Source organism: Dipodomys spectabilis, unplaced genomic scaffold (genome assembly GCF_019054845.1).
Source record: "Dipodomys spectabilis isolate Male_0828 unplaced genomic scaffold, ASM1905484v1 ptg000728l, whole genome shotgun sequence".
Lineage (NCBI taxonomy): Eukaryota > Metazoa > Chordata > Mammalia > Rodentia > Heteromyidae > Dipodomys > Dipodomys spectabilis.
This window is the reverse complement of record NW_024871405.1, coordinates 1077115-1101761: the sequence shown is the minus strand read 5'-3', so window position 1 is coordinate 1101761 and position 24647 is coordinate 1077115. Positions and strand designations below refer to the sequence as shown.

Here is a 24647-nt window from a genome sequence, read left to right as displayed (position 1 = left end):
TGACCTGGATCTCGGGCGCTTTTAATGCCCTGCTATCTGATTGGGCAGCGCTCCAGGCTTCCGGGCTCTGTGTGTCTCCGCACTCACTGCCCGAGTTCTCAGACGCCTGTGGCGGTGGCGGGGGGGGGGGGGGGGGGAGCCCTAGCCCTCCGTGGGCCGCTGTGGGGACAGCGGCTGTCCCGCACGGGTCACGGCCGGATCGTGTAGGTGGGACAGGCGGGCGTGGGGCGTGGTGGAGTTGCACAGGTTGAGTTAGACACAGGGCAGCACGGACAGTGCTGGGCATTTCCTAGCGTGGTGCAGGAGCCCAGGCACCACCAGCGTCCCGGCCGCCCGCGCTTCCCACCCTCAGAGGTGGAGGTGGTGTCCGGCCTCGTGGACAGTGCTGATTTATTCCTCTCGTAATTCACATCTGCCCAGGCACGTGGGAGTCCTGCGTGGCACGGGGAGAGTCATTTTGTGAATCACCACACAGTCCCTGCCCACTCCCTGCCTCCTGTCCCCCCCCCCCCCCCCCATCTCAGGAGCCTTCTTTCTTGGGTACTGGGACTGGGACTTGAACTCAGGACCTCATACTCTCATTTAGCTTTTTCAGTCAAGGCTGGTGTTCTGCTGCGTGAACCGCAGTTCCACTTCTGATTTTTTCATGATTAACTGGAGAGAAGAGTCACATGAACTTTTCTGGCCAGGCTGGCTTTGATCTGCATTCCCCAGATCTCAGCCTCCGGCCTGAGCAGCTAGGATGACAGGGCTGAGCCTTGGAGCCTGGCTTTCCTGCTTCTCCTCCTCCTCCTCCCTTCTCCACTTCTTTTCCTCCTCCTCTTTCCATTTCCTCTCCTTCCTCACTCTTCCTTTCCTTCTTCCTTGGGGACTTAGCGTGCTGTCCAGGCTGGCCTTGAACTCCTGGGGTCCACTGATCCTCCCGCCTCAGGCTCCTGCGTAGCTCTAGTGTTACAATATGCACCACCCCTGCCCGCTCTGGGTTTGCATGACTCACATATTACACGCTGAGTCACGTAGATTGTGCAAACGATGACGGATGATGCACATGCATGCCAGTGAGCGTGTGCTGGGCAGGAGGCTGGGGCCTTGCTGCACAGCCCGCATGGCTTCCCGAGATGCTGGGACGGCCTTCCTGGAGACGGGGCTGGACGCCCCGCCCTGGGATGCCCACTCGGTGTGGAAGGGCCAGTGGCCTGGATGGGACTTCCGTAGGCCCCTGTGAGGGAGGAGCAGAGGCCTGGCTCTTTGGCAGGAGGCCAGGAGGAGCACTGGATCAGGTGAAGGACATCAGGACAGGGGCTGTGGATGACCGGGGAGCAGGCCTCAGTGTGAGGGTTCTGGGTGTCGCAGAGAGAGGCTACTGGAAGACAGCTGGCCTGGCCACCATGCAGAGCCACCGTGCGCCGGCTGCCTGGCACGGGGGAGGGGAGGGGACTGGCCACAGGGACAGGGAGGCGGGGGAGAGGCCGCCAGCCACTCGGGCCTCCCTCCAGTCCTCATCCATAGCAGTAAGCCTCATCCACACACCTCTCACACACTCACACAACAGCAGGCTGTGCACAGGCAGCGATGCACGAAGACAGGAGGGTGGAGAGGCCCAGACGGAGGCTGGAGGGTGGAGAGGCCCAGATGGAGGCTGGAGGGTGGAGAGGCCCAGGCAGAGGCTGAGGCTGAGGCTGGAGGGTGGAGAGGTCCAGATGGAGGCTGGAGGGTGGAAAGGCCCAGATAGAGGTTAGAGGGTGGAGAGGCCCAGACGGAGGCTGAGGCTGAGGCTGGAGGGTGGAGAGGCCCAGGCAGAGGCTGAGGCCGAGGCTGGAGGCCGGGGCTGGGGTAGTCCTGACAGGCAGGAACATCTCTGCAGGGACGTGTTACCTCTGTGGACGGCACAGGTTGGAGCAGCCATTCTGGTGTGTCTCTCTGAGGTGCGGTGTCTGTCACAGGCGGACCCAGCCGGCAGGGTCTCCTTTTCGAGTCCGAGGAGGGAGAGTTTCACCCGGCGACTTTGATGAACTCCTGGCTCTCGGGTGTCTCATTCGATGCATGTGTACGTGCAGGGACTGCGGCTTGAACTCAGGGCCTGCCCCTGAGCTTACTCCAGATTTGGCGCTCTGCCACTTGAGCCACAGCTCTACTTCTGGCTCGTTGCTGGGAGAAGAGTCTCATGGGCTTTTCTGTCCTGGGCTGGCTTTGAACTGGGATCCTCAGCCTCCTGCGTACCTAGGATGACAGGCGTGAGTCTGTGATCCACAGTGCCCGGTAGATTCAATCTGCGGTATTCGTAGGAATCGTTCTTTGTTTGTGCATTTGCTTTGTCAGCCTGTGCCTCCGTGCTGGCTGATGGCGGCTGCTCACTGGTGTGAACGAGATGTGGAGTTGCTCTGGGTGGGCATTCAGCCCCCCCAACGCTGTGTCCCAGCCTTACAAACACAGTCAGCGGAGTCCTGAGCGGCCAGACAGGAGCAGACACAGCCTTCTCTCCCAGACCAAACCCGCCAGCCCAACCTCGGCCGGGCCCGTTGGGAAGTTCACACTACCAGCCGCAAGGCAGCCCTGCGCCCCAGCACCGCACTGCTCCTGGGGTCCCAGCCCATGGGCCGCTGGCCAGGGAGCCTCCAAGAAGATGGGGAGTCAGGAGGGCACCGTGCAGGTGCAGGCCCCAGCACCCAGAGTGCGGGAGGACAGGGGGAGGGGCTGTGGGGACGGGGGAGGCGTCCCATCTCCCAGGGGCACGGAGATGTAATTAATTCTGTGACCAAGGCAGATGCTGGCCTGTGCTCCCCACAGCGGAGACCACGGGTGAGGAGGAGGACGCAGGTACCCCTTCTCTCTCCTGGGACCCCAGGGCTGCTGGGTCTCCCCTCCACCACCCGGCTCTATGTGGTGAGGGACACAGTCAAGGCTCCCTGGGGGCTGCCGGCCACGGGCGCTGCCGGGAGGTGAGGAGTCAGCGAGGTGCCCCCCCCACCCCGTGGACGGACACGGGACGCGCCTAGCCCCTCATCCGATGACCTCAGGCTTGGGCAGGAGAGGCTGGGGATGAGGGGGATTTAGAGTGGAGAGAGGCAGCAAGGCCGGCAGCGAGGACAGGAGCCTGATGGGGCAGGGGGTCCGTTGCTGACGGACAGCCACAGATGCTGGCCGCGGGCAGCGCCGGCCACCGCCAGAGGAAGAGCCCTGCAGCTGCAGCCACACACAGCAGGCGGCTCCAAGTGCCGCCCGCATGGGGGACCAGGGCTTCTCCCGCTCCCCCACACCCCTCCCTCCCCGCTCCCCACACCCCCTCCCTCCCCGCTCCCCACACCCCCTCCCTCCCCGCTCCCCCACACCCCCTCCCTCCCCGCTCCCCCACACCCCCTCCCTCCCCGCTCCCCCACACCCCCTCCCTCCCCGCTCCCCCACACCCCCTCCCTCCCCGCTCCCCACACCCCCTCCCTCCCCGCTCCCCACACCCCTCCCTCCCTGCTCCCCCACACCCCCTCCCTCCCCGCTCCCCCACACCCCCTCCCTCCCCGCTCCCCACACCCCCTCCCTCCCCGCTCCCCACACCCCCTCCCTCCCCACTCCCCCACACCCCCTCCCTCCCCGCTCCCCCACACCCCCTCCCTCCCCGCTCCCCCACACCCCCTCCCTGGGGACCTGGGGACCTGGGGCTTCTCCTGCTCCCCCCACACCCCCTCCCTCTCCTACCTGCCCCCCCCAGGGGGACATAGCTTCCTCCTTCCTCCCCACCTTCCTCTTCCTCTCTCCTCCTCCTTCTCTCACCTCCTTCCTTCTCCCTCCCACCTCCCTCCTCCTCCCTCCTTCCTCCCACTTTCCTCCTCCTCCTTCCCCTACTCCTTCCTCTTCCTTCCTCCTCCCACCTTGCTCCTCCTCCTTCCTCCCTCCCACCTTCCTTCCCTAATCTCTCCTCCCTCTTGCCTTTCTTCCCTCCCTCCCTCCTTTCTTCTTTTCCTTATTTCATCCATTTCTCCCTCCTCCCTATTTTCTTTTCCTTTTTTTCTGCCTTTCTTCTCCCCTTCTTTCCCTCCCTCCCTCCCTCCCTCCCTCCCTCCCTCCCTTCCTCCCTCCCTCCCTTCCTCCCTTCCTTCCTTCCTTCCTCTCCTTCCTCCTTCCTTCCACTCCTTCTTCCTTCTTCCTTTTTATCTTTTCCCACCTTGTCCCCTGTGCTGATGACTCCATGTTGACAGCTGTGTGCCTGAGCTGTCCTGGTGCTATCCAGAGCCCGCCCTCCCCTCCCAGCACTGCCTCCAGAGCCTGCCCTCCCCTCCCAGAACAGCCTCCAGAGCCTGCCCTCCCCTCCCAGAACAGCCTCCAGAGCCCGCCCTCCCCCTCCCAGAACAGCCTCCAGAGCCCGCCCTCCCCCTCCCAGCACTGCCTCCAGAGCCTGCCCTCCCCCTCCCAGAACAGCCTCCAGAGCCTGCCCTCCCCTCCCAGAACAGCCTCCAGAGCCCGCCCTCCCCCTCCCAGAACAGCCTCCAGAGCCTGCCCTCCCCCTCCCAGCACTGCCTCCAGAGCCCGCCCTCCCCCTCCCAGAACAGCCTCCAGAGCCTGCCCTCCCCCTCCCAGAACAGCCTCCAGAGCCTGCCCTCCCCCTCCCAGCACTGCCTCCAGAGCCTGCCCTCCCCTCCCAGAACAGCTTCCAGAGGCCGCCCTCCCCCTCCCAGAACAGCCTCCAGAGCCTGCCCTCCCCCTCCCAGCACTGCCTCCAGAGCCTGCCCTCCCCCTCCCAGAACAGCCTCCAGAGCCTGCCCTCCCCCTCCCAGCACTGCCCCCAGAGCCTGCCCTCCCCCTCCCAGAACAGCCTCCAGAGCCTGCCCTCCCCCTCCCAGCACTGCCCCCAGAGCCTGCCCTCCCCCTCCCAGAACAGCCTCCAGAGCCTGCCCTCCCCCTCCCAGCACTGCCCCCAGAGCCTGCCCTCCCCCTCCCAGAACAGCCTCCAGAGCCTGCCCTCCCCCTCCCAGAACAGCCTCCAGAGCCTGCCCTCCCCCTCCCAGAACAGCCTCCAGAGCCTGCCCTCCCCCTCCCAGAACAGCCTCCAGAGCCTGCCCTCCCCCTCCCGGCACTGCCTCCAGAGCCTGCCCTCCCCCTCCCAGCACTGCCTCCAGCCCCTCCCCCTCCCAGCACTGCCTCCAGAGCCTGCCCTCCCCCTCCCAGCACTGCCTCCAGAGCCTGCCCTCCCCTCCCAGAACAGCTTCCAGAGCCCGCCCTCCCCCTCCCAGAACAGCCTCCAGAGCCCGCCCTCCCCTCCCAGCACTGCCCCCAGAGCCTGCCCTCCCCCTCCCAGAACAGCCTCCAGAGCCTGCCCTCCCCCTCCCAGAACAGCCTCCAGAGCCTGCCCTCCCCCTCCCAGAACAGCTTCCAGAGCCTGCCCTCCCCCTCCCAGAACAGCCTCCAGAGCCTGCCCTCCCCCTCCCGGCACTGCCTCCAGAGCCTGCCCTCCCCCTCCCAGAACAGCCTCCAGAGCCCGCCCTCCCCTCCCAGCACTGCCCCCAGAGCCTGCCCTCCCCCTCCCAGAACAGCCTCCAGAGCCTGCCCTCCCCCTCCCAGCACTGCCTCCAGAGCCTGCCCTCCCCCTCCCAGCACTGCCTCCAGCCCCTCCCCCTCCCAGCACTGCCCCCAGAGCCTGCCCTCCCCCTCCCAGAACAGCCTCCAGAGCCTGCCCTCCCCCTCCCAGAACAGCCTCCAGAGCCTGCCCTCCCCCTCCCAGAACAGCCTCCAGAGCCTGCCCTCCCCCTCCCAGCACTGCCTCCAGAGCCCGCCCTCCCCCTCCCAGAACAGCCTCCAGAGCCCGCCCTCCCCCTCCCAGAACAGCCTCCAGAGCCCGCCCTCCCCCTCCCAGCACTGCCTCCAGAGCCCGCCCTCCCCCTCCCAGAACAGCCTCCAGAGCCCGCCCTCCCCCTCCCAGAACAGCCTCCAGAGCCCGCCCTCCCCCTCCCAGCACTGCCTCCAGAGCCTGCCCTCCCCCTCCCAGAACAGCCTCCAGAGCCTGCCCTCCCCCTCCCAGAACAGCCTCCAGAGCCTGCCCTCCCCCTCCCAGAACAGCCTCCAGAGCCCGCCCTCCCCCTCCCAGCACTGCCTCCAGAGCCTGCCCTCCCCCTCCCAGAACAGCCTCCAGAGCCTGCCCTCCCCCTCCCAGCACTGCCTCCAGCCCCTCCCCCTCCCAGCACTGCCCCCAGAGCCTGCCCTCCCCCTCCCAGAACAGCTTCCAGAGCCTGCCCTCCCCCTCCCAGCACTGCCTCCAGCCCCTCCCCCTCCCAGCACTGCCCCCAGAGCCTGCCCTCCCCCTCCCAGAACAGCCCCCAGAGCCTGCCCTCCCCTCCCAGCACTGCCTCCAGCCCCTCCCCCTCCCAGCACTGCCTCCAGAGCCTGCTCTCCCCAGCACTGAGTCTGTGCGGTGGGAGGGAAGAGGCAGTTAGAGGCCAGCCCACTTTCAATAGAAGCATTATACTCAGATACCCCTCGGTATTGCTCTTTGCTCAGTGCCCGCGTGCGGGTCTGGTTCAGGATCTCCTGCGGTGGGTGGCTGCCCTGGCCCTCTGGAGGGGTCCCGTTTGCCCTGGAGCAGGAGCTTCTTGGTTGACAGCTGTGTGGGCCCTGCCCCTTCCTCCTCCCTGGCACACTCAGGTGGAGTGTGGGACCGGCTGCTTCACTCAGCGCCCGGGCTCACATCTGAACCACACCTGGTGCTTGAGCGCCCCGGGGTGGGAGCCCGTGCAACGCAGCAGCACAGGCAGCAGCACAGCAGCCCGGCCTCCACGCTGGAGCACAGATGAGGTGGAGGAGTTGGGCCGGGGTCCTCCTCCCGCAGCTCGCCTGGCCGGCTCCTCCCTGGCTTGCTGCCGGCCACCATGCAGTGCTCGCGCCTGGACGTGTCCTCTTGCGGGGCAGAGTCATGTGGTTAGGACCAGCCTATGACCATGCTTCCTCAGCTGCTGTGTGCACATGTGCATGTGTGTGTGTGCGCATGTGTGTGTGTGTGTGCATGTGGGTGTACTGGGGATTGAACTCAGGGTCTTGTGTTCTCACGAGGCTTCTTTCACTCAAGGTGGTACTCTACCACGTGAGTCACACCTCTCCTGCTGGTGATTAGTTGGAGTCAAAACTCTCCTGGGGGGAGGGGGCTGGGAAGGTGGCTCAGTGGTAGAGCACTTGCCTTGCATGCCTGAGGCCCTGGGTTCGATTCCTCAGCACCACATAAGCAAAAAGAAAAAAGCCGGAAGTGGCACTGTGGCTCAAGTGGTACAGTGCTAGCCTTGAGCTGAAGAGCTGAGGGACAGCGCCCAGGCCCAGAGTTCAGGCCCCACGACCAGACCCCCCCCCCCAAAAAAAAGAAACTCTCCTGGGCTTTGCTGCCCGGGCTGGCTTCAAATCACGACTCAGACCTCAGCCTCCAGAGTCGCGAGGATGACAGGCGTGAGCCATCTGCTCCCGGCTCCCGGTTGTCCCCTCAAAGACCACCCCCACTGAGGGACCGTCCCCTTCCACGTGGATTCGGGGTACGGGCCTTACAGGGCTATTTGATACACACCGAGGGCTGCAGGGCCCTCGGGGGCCCACGCAGGCAGGACTGTGCCCACTCCCAGCACCCCAGGCTGTGGCGCCAGGAGGAGGCAAACCGGCCCACCAGCACCTCTCCAGCTCAGGCCAGGCCCCAGGAAGAGGAGGCGAAGGGGCAGGTGTATGTGGGGGAGCCCCCCTGCCGCCCACCATCCAGCCCTGCCAGGCCCCGGCCCCTTCCCCAGCTTCTTGGGAGCGGCCCTGTGTGGGGGACCTGCGGCAGGGAGGGGAGGAGGAGGTGGCAGACAGGACTGAGCGGGCCCCTGGGCCCCTGTGCTGTATTGTCACTTGCACAGCCCATGGCCAGGTTGTGACAACGAGGCTGTGGGGTGCCCCGGGGTGCTGTCACGGGCACCCCGTGTCCTGGGCAAGCGTGGACAGTATGCTTCACAACGCCATCCCTGCTGTCCTCCAAGATGGTGCTGGGCTGTGGGTCCCACCCTGCAATGGGACATGGACACACAGCCCCTCCAGGGGAGGACGCTTAGCACCCCGAGGCGAAGATGGAAGATGGGCAGGTCACAGGCTCTGAGGTGCCCGGTGCTTGGGTAGAGACGGGCCCTTGGAGACCCCGCAGCCACCCTTGGCCTGCCCCAGACCCGGCCCTGCGGAGGCAGCTCCGGGGCAGACCCAGGGCATGGGCCACTGGAGGAGCGGAGGATGGAGAGGAGGAAGGAGGGGTGGCATCTCAGAAAACCAGGGGAGGGCAGGCTGCACCACCCGGGCCCCCGCAGAGGGGCCGAGGTTTGGTTCTGGCCCCAAGTGGCAGACCGTGTCTGTGGTTAGAGCCAGGCAAGGTGGGGAGGCGCTGGGCTCTGGGTGGGCACTGTCTGGAGACGCCACGCCCCCTGGCCCGCGCCTCCGGCCTCTGGCCTGGGCTGGGGCTGCCCCCCCCCCCCCGCCCCGGCGTGTCCCGTGTGCGTGTGTGCCGGCTCCCATTCCACGGTGGGTCTGCGGCCTGACACCTGAGCTCTGTTACTTCCTGCTCTGTTCTGCTTTGTGCCAGTCTCCGGGCTTGAACTCGGGGCCTGGACGCTATCCCCCTTCACTTTCTTCGTCGGGGCTGGTGCTCTGCCACCTGAGCCACAGCTCTACTCCTGGCTCGCTTTTGAGGGAAAGAGTCTCACAGCCTTACCTGCCCAGGCCGACTTTGAGTGAGGAAGCAGGTTTCTGCTTCCTCGGTAGCTAGGGTGACAGGTGCGAGCCCCGGCGCCCCTCTGACTTCCTTACCTCTTGTGCCCTCCTTAGTTGGGTCCTGTGGACTCTGTCCCCTCCCCCGTGTCCTCCGGCAGCCATACCTGCGTCCCGGAGTCAGGTGAGCCCGCAGACGGGAAGGCCAGTCTGCCCTGCCTCGGTCTGTCCATCTGCATGCCTGGCGCATGGGGCAGTCAGTCAGGACAGGACGCGACTTCTCCCTTCACCGTCCATCTGGTGGCCTCTGCACCTGCTGGACCGTCCACTCTCTCAATGACAGCACATCTGCTCTTTCCTTCCCTCCCTCCCTCCCTCCCTCCCTCCCTCCATTATTTCCTTTTTAATTTGACTTGAACTCAGAGCCTGGGCACTGTCCCTGAGCTTTCCACTCAAGGCGGATGCTCTGTTACTGGAGCCACAGCTCCACTTCTGGTTTTCCGGTGGTTCATTGGAGATCAGAGTCTCACAGACTTTCATTGAAGCTGGATCCTCAGATCTCAGCCTCCTGCAGAGCTAGCTTTGCAGGTGTGAGCAGGGTGCAGGGCTCCCGCCCGGCCTTCCTTACCTGGCACTGGGAACATGGCGTGGCCCGTGCTCTGGGCGGCTTCTTCTGCCAGCCATACCTGGGCTCACAGGCCCTCAAGGCCTGGGCTGAGGACCATCCTAGATCAGAGAGCCGAGGCTCCGTTCACATGGGCCTGGAGTGGTGGGCGGGCAGCGCAGGGGAAGGGCTGCTAGAGCTCCGCCCAGCCAGTTCCTCAGGACAGAGACCCAGGAAGAATGCGACCCCTGTGGGAGAGGACCCTCAGGAGGGTGGGTGCTGCACCCCCCCCAGGGCAGCCCCCGGGGAGGAGAGCCAGGCTCCGGTGCTGGGATGCCCAACGCCCACGGACCGTAAGGTGGAGCCAGGCTGCTGCCGGGCGGGAGCAGGGGCCTTGGAGCGGGAGGTCAGGCCTTCTCCAGGAGCGTCCAGCGGACAGCAGGGGGAGCTGGGAGCCAGGCTCAGACCGGGCCAGTCGCTGCCTGTGGGATGAGTCCTGGGCCTGTAGAGGGAGGCCCCATCCTGAGCCTCCGGCTCCCAACCCCGGAACCAAGCCGTGCTCACCTGTAGACCACCAGAGGGGTTGGGGCAGCCCAGCCGGGGCTCCCCAAACACGAGCAAGGGCTAGGCCCCGGAGAGGGACAGAGCAGGCTCTTCCTCTGGTCTGGGCACCCGAGGTTCATCCTGTAATTCTAGCCACTCAAGGCTGAGGATCTTAGCTCAAAGCTAGCCCATGTAGATAAACCCTAAAGATTCTTATGTCCAATTAACCACCACAAAACCAGAAGTGGAGGTGTTGCTCAAGAGGTAGAGCATCAACTGTGAGCAAAAAGAAGCTAGGGGATAATGACTAGACCTGAGTCTAGCCCCAGTGCGCACACACGTGCGCACACACAAACATACACACACATGCATACACACGTATGCACACACACAGGCACACACACGTATGCACACACAGGCACACACACACACAGGCACACACACGTATGCACACACAGGCACACACACGTATGCACACACAGGCAGACACACGCACACACACGTATGCACGCACAGACACACACACACACAGGCACACACAGGCACACACACGCACACACACATGCACACACACACAGGCACACACACACAGGCACACACACACGCACACACACACGCGCGTGTATGCACACACACACGCACACACACAGAGGCACACACACGTGCGCGCACACACGCACGCACACACACGCACGCACACACACGCACACACACAGGCACACACACGCACGCGTATGCACACACACATGCACACACACACGCACACACACGTACGCACACACAGGCACACACACGTGCACACACATGCACACACACATGCACACACACACACACACACACACACACACACACACACACACACTCCCTCCCTCTCAGCTGTCCCTCTGGAGTTGTGGTGAGGCTGCCCTGTGTCTGGAGAAAGGAGCAGCAGCCTGTGGCGACCCCCACCCGGCCTTCACCTTGACCCCAGAGACCTTGGCCCTGGCCGGTCTCTCTCGCGGTCCCGGCCCCTTGCAGCCAAGCAGGTCTAGGGCTTCAGTTTGGCCGGCCGACACCACCCTCAGGAAACCACCAAGGAAGGGGCCCAACTTGCTTGAGGACACCCCTTGTCCCTCTTGGACCACCAGGCCTCTGAGATGGCCCCAACCTAGGGGGTCCTGGGGAGGGGTCGTAGTGACGAGGGGCAGGGCCTGCATCCTGAGCAGCAGAGCAGGGCCAGCATCACGCTGGCCACCCAGCACCCCAGGAAGACCGGCAGAGTGGGAAAGCAGGTGTCTCCAGACTGGGGTCTATACCCCCAGGTCCCAAGAGCAGCATCGCCTAGAGCAGTTCCAGGCCCTTCCTCCCCCAGAGACACCCAGGGAACACCAGGCCACGTTCCAGACAGTCTGAACAGCTTCCAGAGACCATGAACCATCCCTACTCCCAGAGACCACAGAGAACCCCAGCACCCAGAGACCACAGACCCTCCCTCACACACAGAGACCACGGACCATCCCTCACACACAGACCACAGACCCTCCCTCACACACAGAGACCACAGACCCTCCCTCACACACAGACCACAGACCATCCCTCACACAGACCACAGACCATCCCTCACACAGACCACAGACCCTCCCTCACACAGAGACCACAGACCATCCCTCACACAGACCACAGACCATCCCTCACACAGAGACCACAGACCATCCCTCACACACAGACCACAGACCATCCCTCACACACAGACCACAGACCATCCCTCACACAGACCACAGACCATCCCTCACACACAGACCACAGACCATCCCTCACACAGAGACCACAGACCATCCCTCACACAGAGACCACAGACCATCCCTCACACACAGACCACAGACCCTCCCTCACACACAGAGACCACAGACCATCCCTCACACACAGACCACAGACCCTCCCTCACACACAGACCACAGACCATCCCTCACACACAGAGACCACAGACCATCCCTCACACACAGAGACCACAGACCATCCCTCACACAGAGACCACAGACCATCCCTCACACACAGAGACCACAGACCATCCCTCACACAGAGACCACAGACCATCCCTCACACACAGACCACAGACCATCCCTCACACACAGACCACAGACCACCCCTCACACACAGACCACAGACCATCCCTCACACAGAGACCACAGACCATCCCTCACACACAGACCACAGACCATCCCTCACACAGGGACCACAGACCATCCCTCACACACAGAGACCACAGACCATCCCTCACACACAGACCACAGACCATCCCTCACACAGACCACAGACCCTCCCTCACACAGACCACAGACCCTCCCTCACACAGACCACAGACCATCCCTCACACACAGACCACAGACCATCCCTCACACAGAGACCACAGACCATCCCTCACACACAGAGACCACAGACCATCCCTCACACAGACCACAGACCATCCCTCACACACAGACCACAGACCCTCCCTCACACAGACCACAGACCATCCCTCACACAGACCACAGACCATCCCTCACACACAGAGACCATAGACCCTCCCTCACACAGAGACCACAGACCATCCCTCACACACAGACCACAGACCATCCCTCACACAGAGACCACAGACCCTCCCTCACACACAGACCACAGACCATCCCTCACACAGAGACCACAGACCATCCCTCACACACAGAGACCACAGACCATCCCTCACACAGAGACCACAGACCATCCCTCACACAGAGACCACAGACCAACCCTCATACACAGACCACAGACCCTCCCTCACACACAGACCACAGACCCTCCCTCACACACAGACCACAGACCCTCCCTCACACAGAGACCACAGACCCTCCCTCACACACAGACCACAGACCACCCCTCACACAGACCACAGACCATCCCTCACACAGACCACAGACCCTCCCTCACACAGAGAGACCACAGACCATCCCTCACACACAGACCACAGACCATCCCTCACACACAGACCACAGACCATCCCTCACACACAGACCACAGACCATCCCTCACACAGACCACAGACCCTCCCTCACACAGACCACAGACCATCCCTCACACACAGACCACAGACCATCCCTCACACACAGACCACAGACCATCCCTCACACAGAGACCACAGACCCTCCCTCACACACAGACCACAGACCATCCCTCACACAGACCACAGACCATCCCTCACACAGAGACCACAGACCCTCCCTCACACAGACCACAGACCCTCCCTCACACACAGACCACAGACCATCCCTCACACACAGACCACAGACCCTCCCTCACACACAGACCACAGACCATCCCTCACACAGAGACTACAGAGCCTCCCTCACACAGACCACAGACCATCCCTCACGCACAGACCACAGACCCTCCCTCACACACAGACCACAGACCCTCCCTCACACACAGAGACCACAGACCATCCCTCACACAGAGACCACAGACCATCCCTCACACACACAGACCACAGACCATCCCTCACACACAGACCACAGACCATCCCTCACACAAAGACCACAGACCATCCCTCACACAGAGACCACAGACCATCCCTCACACACAGACCACAGACCCTCCCTCACACAGATCATAGACCCTCTCTCACACACAGAGACCACAGACCATCCCTCACACAGAGACCACAGACCCTCCCTCACACACAGACCACAGACCATCCCTCACACACAGACCAGAGACCATCCCACACACAGACCACAGACCATCCCTCACACACAGACCACAGACCATCCCTCACACAGACCACAGACCATTCCTCACACAGACCACAGACCCTCCCTCACACACAGACACCACAGACCCTCCCTCACACAGAGACCACAGACCATCCCTCACACACAGACCACAGACCATCCCTCACACACAGACACCACAGACCATCCCTCACACACAGACCACAGACCATCCCTCACACACAGACCACAGACCATCCCTCACACACAGACCAGAGACCATCCCTCACACAGAGACCACAGACCATCCCTCACACAGAGACCACAGACCCTCCCTCGCACACAGAGACCACAGACCCTCCCTCACACAGAGACCACAGACCCTCCCTCACACACAGACCACAGACCATCCCTCACACACAGACCACAGACCATCCCTCACACACAGACCACAGACCATCCCTCACACAGACCACAGACCCTCCCTCACACAGACCACAGACCATCCCTCACACACAGACCACAGACCCTCCCTCACACACAGAGACCACAGACCATCCCTCACACACAGAGACCACAGACCCTCCCTCACACAGAGACCACAGACCATCCCTCACACACAGACCACAGACCATCCCTCACACAGAGACCACAGACCCTCACTCACACACAGACCACAGACCCTCCCTCACACACAGAGACCACAGACCATCCCTCACACACAGACCACAGACCATCCCTCACACAGAGACCACAGACCATCCCTCACACACAGACCACAGACCATCCCTCACACAGAGACCACAGACCCTCCCTCACACACAGAGACCACAGACCCTCCCTCACACACAGACCACAGACCATCCCTCACACACAGACCACAGACCATCCCTCACACAGAGACCACAGACCCTCACTCACACACAGACCACAGACCCTCCCTCACACACAGAGACCACAGACCATCCCTCACACACAGACCACAGACCATCCCTCACACACAGAGACCACAGACCATCCCTCACACACAGACCACAGACCATCCCTCACACACAGAGACCACAGACCATCCCTCACACACAGACCACAGACCATCCCTCACACACAGACCACAGACCATCCCTCACACACAGACCACAGACCATCCCTCACACAGAGACCACAGACCATCCCTCACACACAGAGACCACAGACCATCCCTCACACAGAGACCACAGACCATCCCTCACACAGAGACCACAGACCCTCCCTCACACAGAGACCACAGACGATCCCTCACACACAGACCACAGACCCTCCCTCACACACAGACCACAGACCATCCCTCACACAGAGACCACAGACCATCCCTCACACACAGACCACAGACCATCCCTCACACAGACCACAGACCATCCCTCACACACAGACCATCCCTCACACACAGAGACCACAGACCATCCCTCACACAGAGACCACAGACCATCCCTCACACAGAGACCACAGACCCTCCCTCACACACAGAGACCACAGACCATCCCTCACACACAGACCACAGACCATCCCTCACACAGAGACCACAGACCCTCACTCACACACAGACCACAGACCCTCCCTCACACACAGACCACAGACCATCCCTCACACACACAGACCACAGACCATCCCTCACACAGACCACAGACCATCCCTCACACACAGACCACAGACCCTCCCTCACACAGAGACCACAGACCATCCCTCACACAGAGACCACAGACCCTCCCTCACACAGAGACCACGGACCCTCCCTCACACAGAGAGACCACAGACCCTCCCTCACACCAGAGACCATGGACTGTCCCTCATACCAGAGACCACAGACCATCCCTCATACCAGAGACCACAGACCCTCCCTCACACCAGAGACCATGGACTGTCCCTCATACCCAGGGACATTGGAAGGCCCAACACCCAGAGACCAAGGAGGGCCCACCACCCAGAGAAAATTGCGCCCCCCCCATCACTGGGAGTGCCTGGCCAGCTCCTGGGTCTCATAAAGATCCCAGAAGGTGAGGGTCCAGATGCTGTCTCACCCAAGCCGGGAGCTGCCCGTGTGACACCCAGACTCCCCTAGATCACAGGAGGCCGCAGGCACATCCCTGCCATCCTCTGACACCGGGGTGACCTGGCCCGTGTCCTCCAGGGCACGGCCCAGTGCGCAGGGCTGCGGCAGCTGGACACCCGCCTGCCGGGGGCCTTTTTGGCCCTGAGCACCTCCAGCAAGGTCCAAGGTGGGCAGTGGGGTCTCTGTCCCCTGAGCCTGGCCTTGCCCTGGGAGTAACGAGTCTGGAGCCCGTGTCCCCCACTTCCTGGCCAGGCAGTCAGTCGGTGGAACAGCCTGGCCAGGAAATGGCTGCCGCAGTAGAGGGTCTGGAACCTTCCACCCTGTGCACACAGCCGCTCCTGCTGGCAGTCACGCCTCTGTTGGGGGGTGGGCTTGGCTCCCAGCACGCCCTTGGCCAGGGGGCCCGGTGTGCACAGGGAAGGCTTTGATCGGTGCCCCTAGCCCGCGGCCCCCTCCCCGTGGCGCTCTCCGCACAGTGCTCACGCCAGCAGCTGAGTCGTTTGTGTTGGCCTCCGGCCAGACCCCGGAATGTGCCTGGCGAGGCGGTGGGACACGGTGACAATGCACAGACTCCGTGACAGGGGTGGACGGGCTGTGCGTGAACAGGGCCCAGACGCCCCACGGACAGGCCACCCGGGGGCTGAGTCCTGACGTGGTTCTAAGGGAGCCCCGGGAGCCTGGGGGGCGGCGCGGCCGCCTCGCGGGCTGACGAGGGAGCAGGGCACCCTTGTGCGGATTCCTGGGTCAGCCTGATGTGCACACTCAGAGCGAGGTGCGGCGACAGCACCCCGACTCCAGCACACACAACCAAAGACAGGACCCCTGGATTCCCGGGCACGAGGACTCAGAGCTGCAGGGTGCAGGCCGCCCGGCTTCCTGGCCATCAGCAGGGTTTACCTCCCGGGCACACTCCTGGATTGTGGGGCTCCCAGGGAAGGGGCCCAGCACTCCCAGTGCCGGAGGTGGAGCGCCTGCCCAGAGCAGGCATGAATGGGTTCACAGACTCCTGCCGGCCGCACGCTGGCCGGTGATGGATGGTTAATGGGCAGCCCAGACGGCAGAGCTCAGAACTGCTGCCAGGGCCGTCGCTGTGGGATGTGGGTCTACGTGAGAGACAGGCGGGGGCGGAGGGGGGCTTCCAGCGCCCCCGGGGGAAGGAAGACACGCCGTCCAAAATGTGGGTGGTGGAGAAGAGGACACGGATCTGGGGCCGGGTGCACACCACTCACTACGTGGCACTTCAGGCCTAAGAGGGGGCGCTCCCAGGAAGAGGAGCTGTCTCAGGACCCAGGCTGAGGACAAGGGGTCTGTCCAGCCACCCCAGACAAGGGGCCTGGGCACAGACAGGTGTCTACGGGGGACAGGGTCCCCCTCCCCCGGCTCTGCAGGGGCAGGGCTGTGTCCAGCTTCAGGCGACCAGGGGTGCCTGTGTGCAGAGCATCCTGCTTCTCTGATGGAGGCCCAGAAGGAGCGGCAGCTGCTCTCACGGAGAGGATGCGAGCAGGGCTCTGGGGGGCTGGGTGTCTCAGGCACCCAGACACACAGCAACTGGGGTGCCCAGCTCCCGGGGTTACATCATCTTAGGTATTCAGATGAGCACCAGAAGTAGCAGGTCAGGATGGATACGTTCCCCGGTCCTCCAGGAGTGGGGTTCAGGTCATAGAGCCCCCAGCTGCATGCTATAAACACAAGAAAGGCAGGCTAGCGGTGCTCAGGGGGTCCCCGCGGTGAAGTGGGGGCGAGGTACAGGGACCTGGATTCCAGCTGAGGGAGAACAAGGCTTCAGCTATGCTCAGAAGTGGCTTCCGGAGTCAGACGCTCAGGGAATGGTTGTAGGGACCTGGCATTTGGGTTCCTGGGGTGCGGGGACAAGACACAAAAGCTTATGGGGTGCAGGAACCCAGATACTAAGCCCATGTGACCCAGCGACCCCACCCTTCCAGGCATAGAGACCAAGGTGCTCAGGTAAGCAGGCATAGAGAACAGAAGGGACTTCCGACAATGAGCCACAGGTGCGGGACGCCCGGGAAACACACTCACTCACGGGTGCCGGAGGCAAAAACCCGGGGCTGATAGATACAGGGCAGACACTCCACTAGCCAGGCACAGGGACGAGACCTGAGCCCAGCGGGACGTGGGGAACCAGGCACTGGGATTAGTGGGGTGCAAAGCGCAGATTCAGCCCATCCGCCACGGAGGGAAGCACCGGCCTCGTCCGGCAGGTAGAGATCCAGACACCAGGGTGGCTGGCGGGTGGGCGGCCCAGTGCAGGGACGAATGGCACACAGAGAGCCGGACCCGGGAGAATGGGACACACAGAAAAGAGGCCCCGGCCCCGGGCCAGCTCACTGGGCCACGGGTGAAGTGTCAGTAGGTGAATCGGTGTGCCCAGAAAGCTGGGTACAGGCGGTGTGGAACAGAGCGGCCCTCCGCCCAGACCCCCGGGCCGTGGGTCAGCTGGGGTGCACTCTGGGTGTTCACAAGCACAAAGATACTAACTCCAGGCTTGCCCTGAACAACGGGGACCCCAACGCTAGAGGGAATGAAGGCCCGGACCCCAGGCTCCGGAGACTTCCGGGAGCATCCTCACACGGCAGGGCTGCCTGCACACAGCCATCCACGATGGGCTTGCATCCCGGAAACGGGGTACAGGTGGGCAGGATGCGGGGTGCACACCCAAGGATTCAGCTGCGTAGCCACCGTGTGCAAAGCGCTGCCCAGGCTCGGGCACAGGACCTCTTCTGGGGCCTGAGCACAAGCTCCCCCAGGCTGGGCCGCGGCTGGTGCTGCCCCGGTGCGGCTTTCAGGTGGGAGACCCAGACTCCCTGGATGATTAGGGATTAGGGCACTGTCACACCATGTGCTTAGCTGGTGGGGTACAGGCTCACTGGGATGCCAGGATGTTGGGATGCAGACAGCCAGCATCAAGGGTAACCGAGGCACACACGGGCTAGGACGGAAGCACAGAGGCCCGTCCCTGCCACGCCAGGCTCCAGGTGAGCAGCATGCCCCGTGCGTCGGGGTCGGCGTGGGCAGAGGGCCCGCGTGCTGACCCAGCGGGCCTGGTCCCTGGCAGCGTCTGCACCAGCGGCTCCCCGCTCCCCAGCCAGAGTTCTTACCTCAAACATTCCCCAGGCCCTCAAAGGAAGCCCCCCCCCCCCCCAGGAGCCCCGCCAGCCCTCCACGGGCTGCTGGCTGCCAAGCCGCTGTCTGGGGGCCGTCGGCCCGGCCCTCAGGCTGCCAGCTCTGTTTGGTTTTCTCCTTCCTGCCCGGGAACCTCAGACGCCGTCTGGCCGCGGACGCCCTTCTTCTGGAGAGGCACAAAGCCCCCATACAGCCGGGTCGGGGGAGCAGCTCTCGGGGCTCGGGGCTCCGCGGGGTCCGGGCCTGGGGCTCCCAGGGGCCTCCTCGGCTGGGGGTCTTGTTGGGCCCAGGCTGAATAAGAGAGCAGCTGCAATCTCGGGTTGGAGTGGCACCAGGGGACAGACCCTTGCACGTGTCCATGTGGGGTGACGTGCCGGAGCCATTCAGCCCCCCAGGACCCCGCAGCCTGGCCTCTGCCTGCCCCGTCCTGTGGCCTGCCTCGGCTGGACGACTCTCGTTAAGCATTAACTGGTCCCACCTCCGGCGCCAGCCACAGATAAGGCGTTGGTGAGCCATCCTGGCCTCGGCCCTGAAGTGACCAGACCTGATCTACTGGCCTGGCACCGGGGGCTCGCACTTGGACGGCAAACCCTGCCCAGGCCCAACAGAAGCAAGCAGTCGGCTCTGAGGTTAGACTGCACTGTGGCAGGCCCTGGGCTTCACGCCCCCCGCCCTGCCCGACAAAACCCAGAACCCAGGGGAGGCTTGGGCGGTGGCATGGCCAGCACTGTGTCCAGGTGAGCAGGCTGAGGGGCTGGCAGCCCACGGCCGCGCCTTACAGAGGCCCACCCCGTGCGCCCTTCACCCCTTCCTGCTGAGCCCGGTGGTGCTCAGGACCCCTGGAAGTAGCGAGAATCCAGACACCGGGCTTTAGGATTTGAGGGGGGAGCCTTCTTTCCCAGGGGAGTTCCCCAGTCATGAGGTGGGGCTCCCCAAAGCCCTGCCTCCCACACCCCTTCCTTCCACTCCAGACGGAGCCAACGCAAAACCCCGGCCACAGGCCCCACGCGCTGTCCGATAGCAGGGCCGGCCGAGGCCAGCTGACCACGGTGAACGGCGGGCATCAGGTGAGAGGGTGCTGCCCCCCACGTGGGGGGACCGGTCCTCCCGGGAGAGGCCTGAGCCGTGCGCTCCCCTGGAAGACCAACAAGCCCTGTGGAACTTGGGGAGGAATTGGAGAACAGGCCCAAGTCCTGAGCCATGGGACCCAGTGCTGCTGTTCTGCTGGGGTCCAGCTGGGAGAGGTGCTGGGAGGGGAGGGGGCTGTGGTGTAGGGCTGGGGGCTCCCCAGAGGAGGCAGGGCTGAGCAGCCCGGGCGGGGAAGGGCCAGGGAGGACCTGGGTGGGGAGGAACCACAGGGGAGGGCTCCGGGGTCTGACAGGGCCCGTCACGAGATAGTTCTTTAGCAGGGTCACAGATGGACAGCAAGCGTGGCACTGTCCTAGCAATGGGCAGCTGAGTCCCTGGGGAAGAGAAGAGGGGAGAGAGAGACCCCCCGGGCACGGTGCCCATGAGTTGCTCCTCATGTGTGTCCTGCCCAGGGCTCTCGGGTCCTTCCCCCCCACTTTCCCCCCCAGACCCCATCCAGAGGCTGGGCACAGCCAAGCAGCTGGAGCCAGTAGGGGGGACAGCGCCACCTGGTGGCTGCACGCCGCCCAAACCTTTACCTCCACGGGAACCTGGAGGTCCGGAGGGACCACAAGTTTTCCAGGCCTTCCCAAGGCAGCCCCTGTGATGCTCTGACAGGGAGCTCCACCAGGCGGCTCCGAAAGGCCGTCCCCTCATCCTCCAAGGCCCTCCCTGTCCCTGCCTGCCAGCTCTCAGACCGAGGGAGAGAGGCCAAACAAGGGTATGGGGAGAGGTGCCCATGTGCACATAAACACGGAGATCGTGTGGCAATGGATCCCAACTCAAAAAAACCTCAAACAGCTGGGCACCCATAGCTCACACCTGTCATCCTAGCTACTGAGGAGGTTGAGACCTGAGGATCGCAGTTCAAAGCCAGCCTGGACAGGAAAGTCTCCGTGAGACTCATTATCTCCAGTTAACCATTCAAAAACCGGGAGTGGTGCCGTGGCTCAAGTGGTAGAGCGCTAACCTTGAGCACAAAGATGGCTCAGGGACAGCTCCCAGGCTCTGAGTTCAAGTCCCACAACCATCAACCCACTCCAAAAGCCCCCCTCCCCGCTGCAAAACCCTTTAATCAATAACATTATATTTCCAGAGTGCACAGGTATAAAAAAGATGCCCTTGGCCTCTGGGTGGGGGAGGCTGCCTTGCTCTAGGGACACCACGAGACCCTCAGAAATTCCTGCCCATCAGTGCTACCACTGCCCTCAGGGAGCTTCAGAGCCACATGCCAGCTGCAGGGCTCATCTGTAGTGGCCCCAGAAAGAAAGTGGGCGGCGGGCAGGGGGCTGCATGCCCTGAAAGTTCAGAGCCCTCTCCCCCACCATCTTCGGGTGCTCACGACTGAATGATAGACCAGGGCCATCACCAAATCCCAAGGCAGCGGCACAAACTTCAGGCGGGCAGAGCGGCGTTGGACCCAGGCCCTGCCCTCTGTGCCCCTGGCTGGGCACCCCCCCGCTCTGCCCTCCTGCCGGGGTCTCCCCCGGCTCTGAGGGGTGTGTGGCTCCGGGACCATGCCTCCCTCCGTGCACTGGGCAGCACAGCCCTGCTGCTGCTGCGGATCTCATGTTGGGGTTCACTGTGGAGCCCTCTCTTCTCACCAGGCTCTAGCACAGAGGTAGGGGTGACAGCCAGCCCAACACCTGTTCATCCCCATTCTGGGCCCTGACGGCCAGTCTGCTGGGCATGGCAGAGGCGGCGGCAGGCTCTGTGGGCACAGCTGGAGAGGCCTGTCCAGCAGCTGCCTCCCTTTCTTCCTTGCTCCTGGGTGGGAGGAGCTGGCCTGCCAGGTACTCGGCCTCCCCAGGGCCCCGGGCAGGTGGGGTGCCGCCGTCCGGGCAGGTGCCAAGGTGGCCGGGCAGGCAGGTAAGCGAGTCTGGGCAGGCAGTGAGTCAGAGCACAGGAATGTTCTGGCCCTCCCGTGCCCCCCCGGCCCCCCCCCTGCCTCGCCCTCGTCTCTCCAGGCACTGCTGGCCCAGTGCCCATGCCAGGGAAGTGCTTCAGCCGGGCTTGCTCAAGCAAGGCCCGGCCCCGATCCCAGGACCCCGGGCTCCCTTTGATCCACACAGCCCCTTCCTCATGTCCCAAATGCTTCTGGGCCCAGGGCCATAGTGAACAGGTCTACCCGGCGGCACGTTTGTGGTTTACCCGTGGGCACGCTTGTGGCTTGCGTGTGGACACGTTGGTGGGCCGGGGGGCAGGGTAGGGGGATGGGCTTGCTCTCCCATGGGGGCAGACCCTCTCCCAAGGATGAGATGAACCCTGGGGAAGGCCCGGGCTCCCTGCAGAGGGGGACAGTCCATGCGAGAGTGCCAGCAAGGGCAGAGACCCCACTGCCCAGGCCTGGCCTACGTGGCTGGGGCTGGGGGCGGGAGGTGGCCAGGAGGCTGGGCACTAGCCACTGCTTTGGCCAAGGCCCAGCGCCTTCCTCTCTTTGGGTTCCCAAGCCCAGCCTGGCCACCCCAGGCGTCCTCCTTGCCCCAGCAGCATGGCCGGCAGAGGCCCCAGGGCCCTTGCACAGATAGCCCTCTCCCAACCTGCAGGAGCGGAACATGGGGCTCACGCCAGACCCCCACGGAACCCCGACCCCGGCCGGCACCACAGCCACGCCTGGGCTGGTTCCAGACCTCGTGTCCAGAACCCCCTGTGAGTGGTGGGACCCCCCACGGGGGCGTGGGGCTGGCCTTGCCCAGGGAGGCCCGAGGTCATGGAAAGACCTCAGCCTCCCACGCCTGGCCAGGGCCCGGCTGGGGTCTTCTCGCCCTGGCCTTGGCTGCGGGGGTCCTCGCTGCCACCTGTCTGCTCTGCGCTCTCCACTGCCGCCGCCGCCAGCGCCGCCGGAAACAGCCGGGGGACAAGGAGGCCGTGGGCCTGGGCCGCATCTCCAGCTGCACAGCCGCGCACCTGGTGAGGAGCTGCCAGGAGGCAGGGGCCCACGCCGACCGGTGGGAGGAGGTGGATGCCCCAGGGGGAGGGGGACACGGGGCAAAGGAGGGACAGAGGTCGGTCCCTGGGGGAAGGCCATGGGGCCCCAGCTGCCCCGTGTCTGCTTGCGGCTGAACAGTCTGGTGAAGCCCCTCCGGTGGCCGGGCCTGGAAGAGGGGGTGGTGAGTGCTGGGTTTAGGCGTGGGGCCGCGGCCCGGGAGCCCATGGGGCACGGTCCCGCGTGCTGTGGTCCCAGCCACACAGTCTGCTCTGTCCCCGCGCATCCAGGTGCAGCCAGATGTGGACGCTTTGGAGGCCAGCGTTGGGGGGGCCCAGCAGCGGGGGCGCATCCTGCTCTCTCTAGAGTATGACTTTGCGTGCCAGGAGGTGAGGCTGCTCTGCCGGGCTAGATGAAGCGGGGCGGGGGGGGGGGGGTCGCTGCCCTCCCCCCCCCCCCGGGCTGAGTTCACCTGCGGTTCCCAGATCAAAGTGGGTCTGAAGCGCGCCGCAGACCTGCGGGCCGAGGGCACCGCAGACCCCTACGCGCGCCTCAGCATCTCCACCCAGGCCGGGCGAGGGCACGAGAGCAAGGTGCACCGCGGCACGCTCTGCCCCGTGTTCGAGGAAACCTGCTGCTTCCCCGTGAGTCTCGCTGGGCTGGTGGGGGTGGGTGGGGGCGGGTGGGGGAGACGGAGCCGGGCTGGCCTGGGCGGGTGCAGGGTCTGACCGGCGTGGCCCGGCCCCGGCTCACAGCCCTACCCACAGGTCCCGCGGGAAGAGCTGCCCCGAGCAGCCCTGCAGGTGCGGCTGCTGGACTTCAGGCGCTTCTCGGAGCACGAGCCTCTGGGGGAACTCCACCTGCCTCTGGCCGCCGTGGACCTCCAGCATGTTCTGGAGCGCTGGTACCAGCTGGGCCCCCCTGGCACGGTGGAGGTGAGGCAGAGCTGGAGGGGAGCCCGGCCTCGTGCCCTGGGGGGAGACTGAGGCTCAAGGGGAGGGCCCACGGGGGCTGAGCGCCCCAGGCCTGGATGGAGCTCCCCCGGCTTCCCACCGCCTGCAGCCCGAGCGGAGCGGCGAGCTGTGCCTGTCGCTGCAGTACGTGCCCGGCTCGGGCCGCCTGACGGTGGTGGTGCTGGAGGCCCGCGGCCTGGGTCCCAGGCTGGCAGGTGAGAGCCACCTCTGCCCTCTTGGGTGGACAAAGGGTTGGGAACCTCGTGCTGGACTCTCCATGGTGAGACCTCCCCTGTCCCCTGTGGGCCTCCAGAGCCCTATGTGAAGGTCCAGCTCATGCTGAACCAGAGGAAATGGAAGAAGAGGACTACCTCTCCCCGGAAGGGCACAGCTGCCCCCTACTTCAACCAGGCCTTCAGCTTCCCAGTGCCAGCCAGTCAGATCCAGGTGGGCAGCTGACGGGGAGGGCTCAGAGGGGCAGTGGCTGGTACGTGTGCACACGCGTGGCCGGGCTGATCACGTGCTCTCCCCACCCCGGCCCGTCTCTGCAGAGTGTGGACCTGGTGCTAGCTGTCTGGGCCCGTGGCCCACATCTCCGGGCTGAGCCTGTGGGCAAGGTGCTGCTGGGCGCCCGGGCCTCGGGGCAGCCGCTGCAGCACTGGGCGGACATGCTGGCCCATGCTCGGAGGCCCATCACTCAGTGGCACAGTCTGCGGCCCCCCAGGGAGGTGGACGCTGTCCTGGCCTTAAAGCCCCGCCTGCGCCTGCCTGTGCCTGGCTCCTGAAGATGCGCCAGGCCTCAGTTTTCCTAGGCAGAGCCCAGGCCCTTCAACAGACTGTCCCAAGGTTTCTTTGGGTAATAAACACTCTT

The 24647-nt window shown here is 64.1% G+C and overlaps 1 protein-coding gene across 1 annotated transcript; it reads left to right on the top strand.

Annotated features, from left to right (window-relative positions):
• Positions 1 to 1105: 1105 nt before the first annotated feature.
• On the top strand, positions 1106 to 24561 carry Syt8 (synaptotagmin 8). The gene is made up of 15 exons (XM_042672628.1): positions 1106 to 1211; positions 2486 to 2650; positions 2846 to 2939; positions 8809 to 8875; positions 15704 to 15791; positions 17569 to 17590; positions 19770 to 19836; positions 22444 to 22546; positions 22641 to 22807; positions 23114 to 23212; positions 23309 to 23467; positions 23591 to 23758; positions 23886 to 23991; positions 24090 to 24223; positions 24328 to 24561. Exons 1-15 carry the CDS (start codon positions 1106 to 1108, stop codon positions 24559 to 24561), a joined length of 1779 nt encoding a protein of 592 aa, XP_042528562.1.
• The last annotated feature ends 86 nt before the right edge of the window (positions 24562 to 24647 follow it).

Bases quoted from the DNA above. Each gene is read 5' to 3' on its own strand.
- Syt8 (XM_042672628.1), top strand. From the start codon at position 1,106: ATGGCTTCCCGAGATGCTGGGACGGCCTTCCTGGAGACGGGGCTGGAC. The intron at 19,837-22,443 runs GTGAGAGGGTGC...CCCAACCTGCAG, and splicing joins CGGTGAACGGCGGGCATCAG to GAGCGGAACATGGGGCTCAC. The intron at 23,759-23,885 runs GTGAGGCAGAGC...CACCGCCTGCAG, and splicing joins GCCCCCCTGGCACGGTGGAG to CCCGAGCGGAGCGGCGAGCT.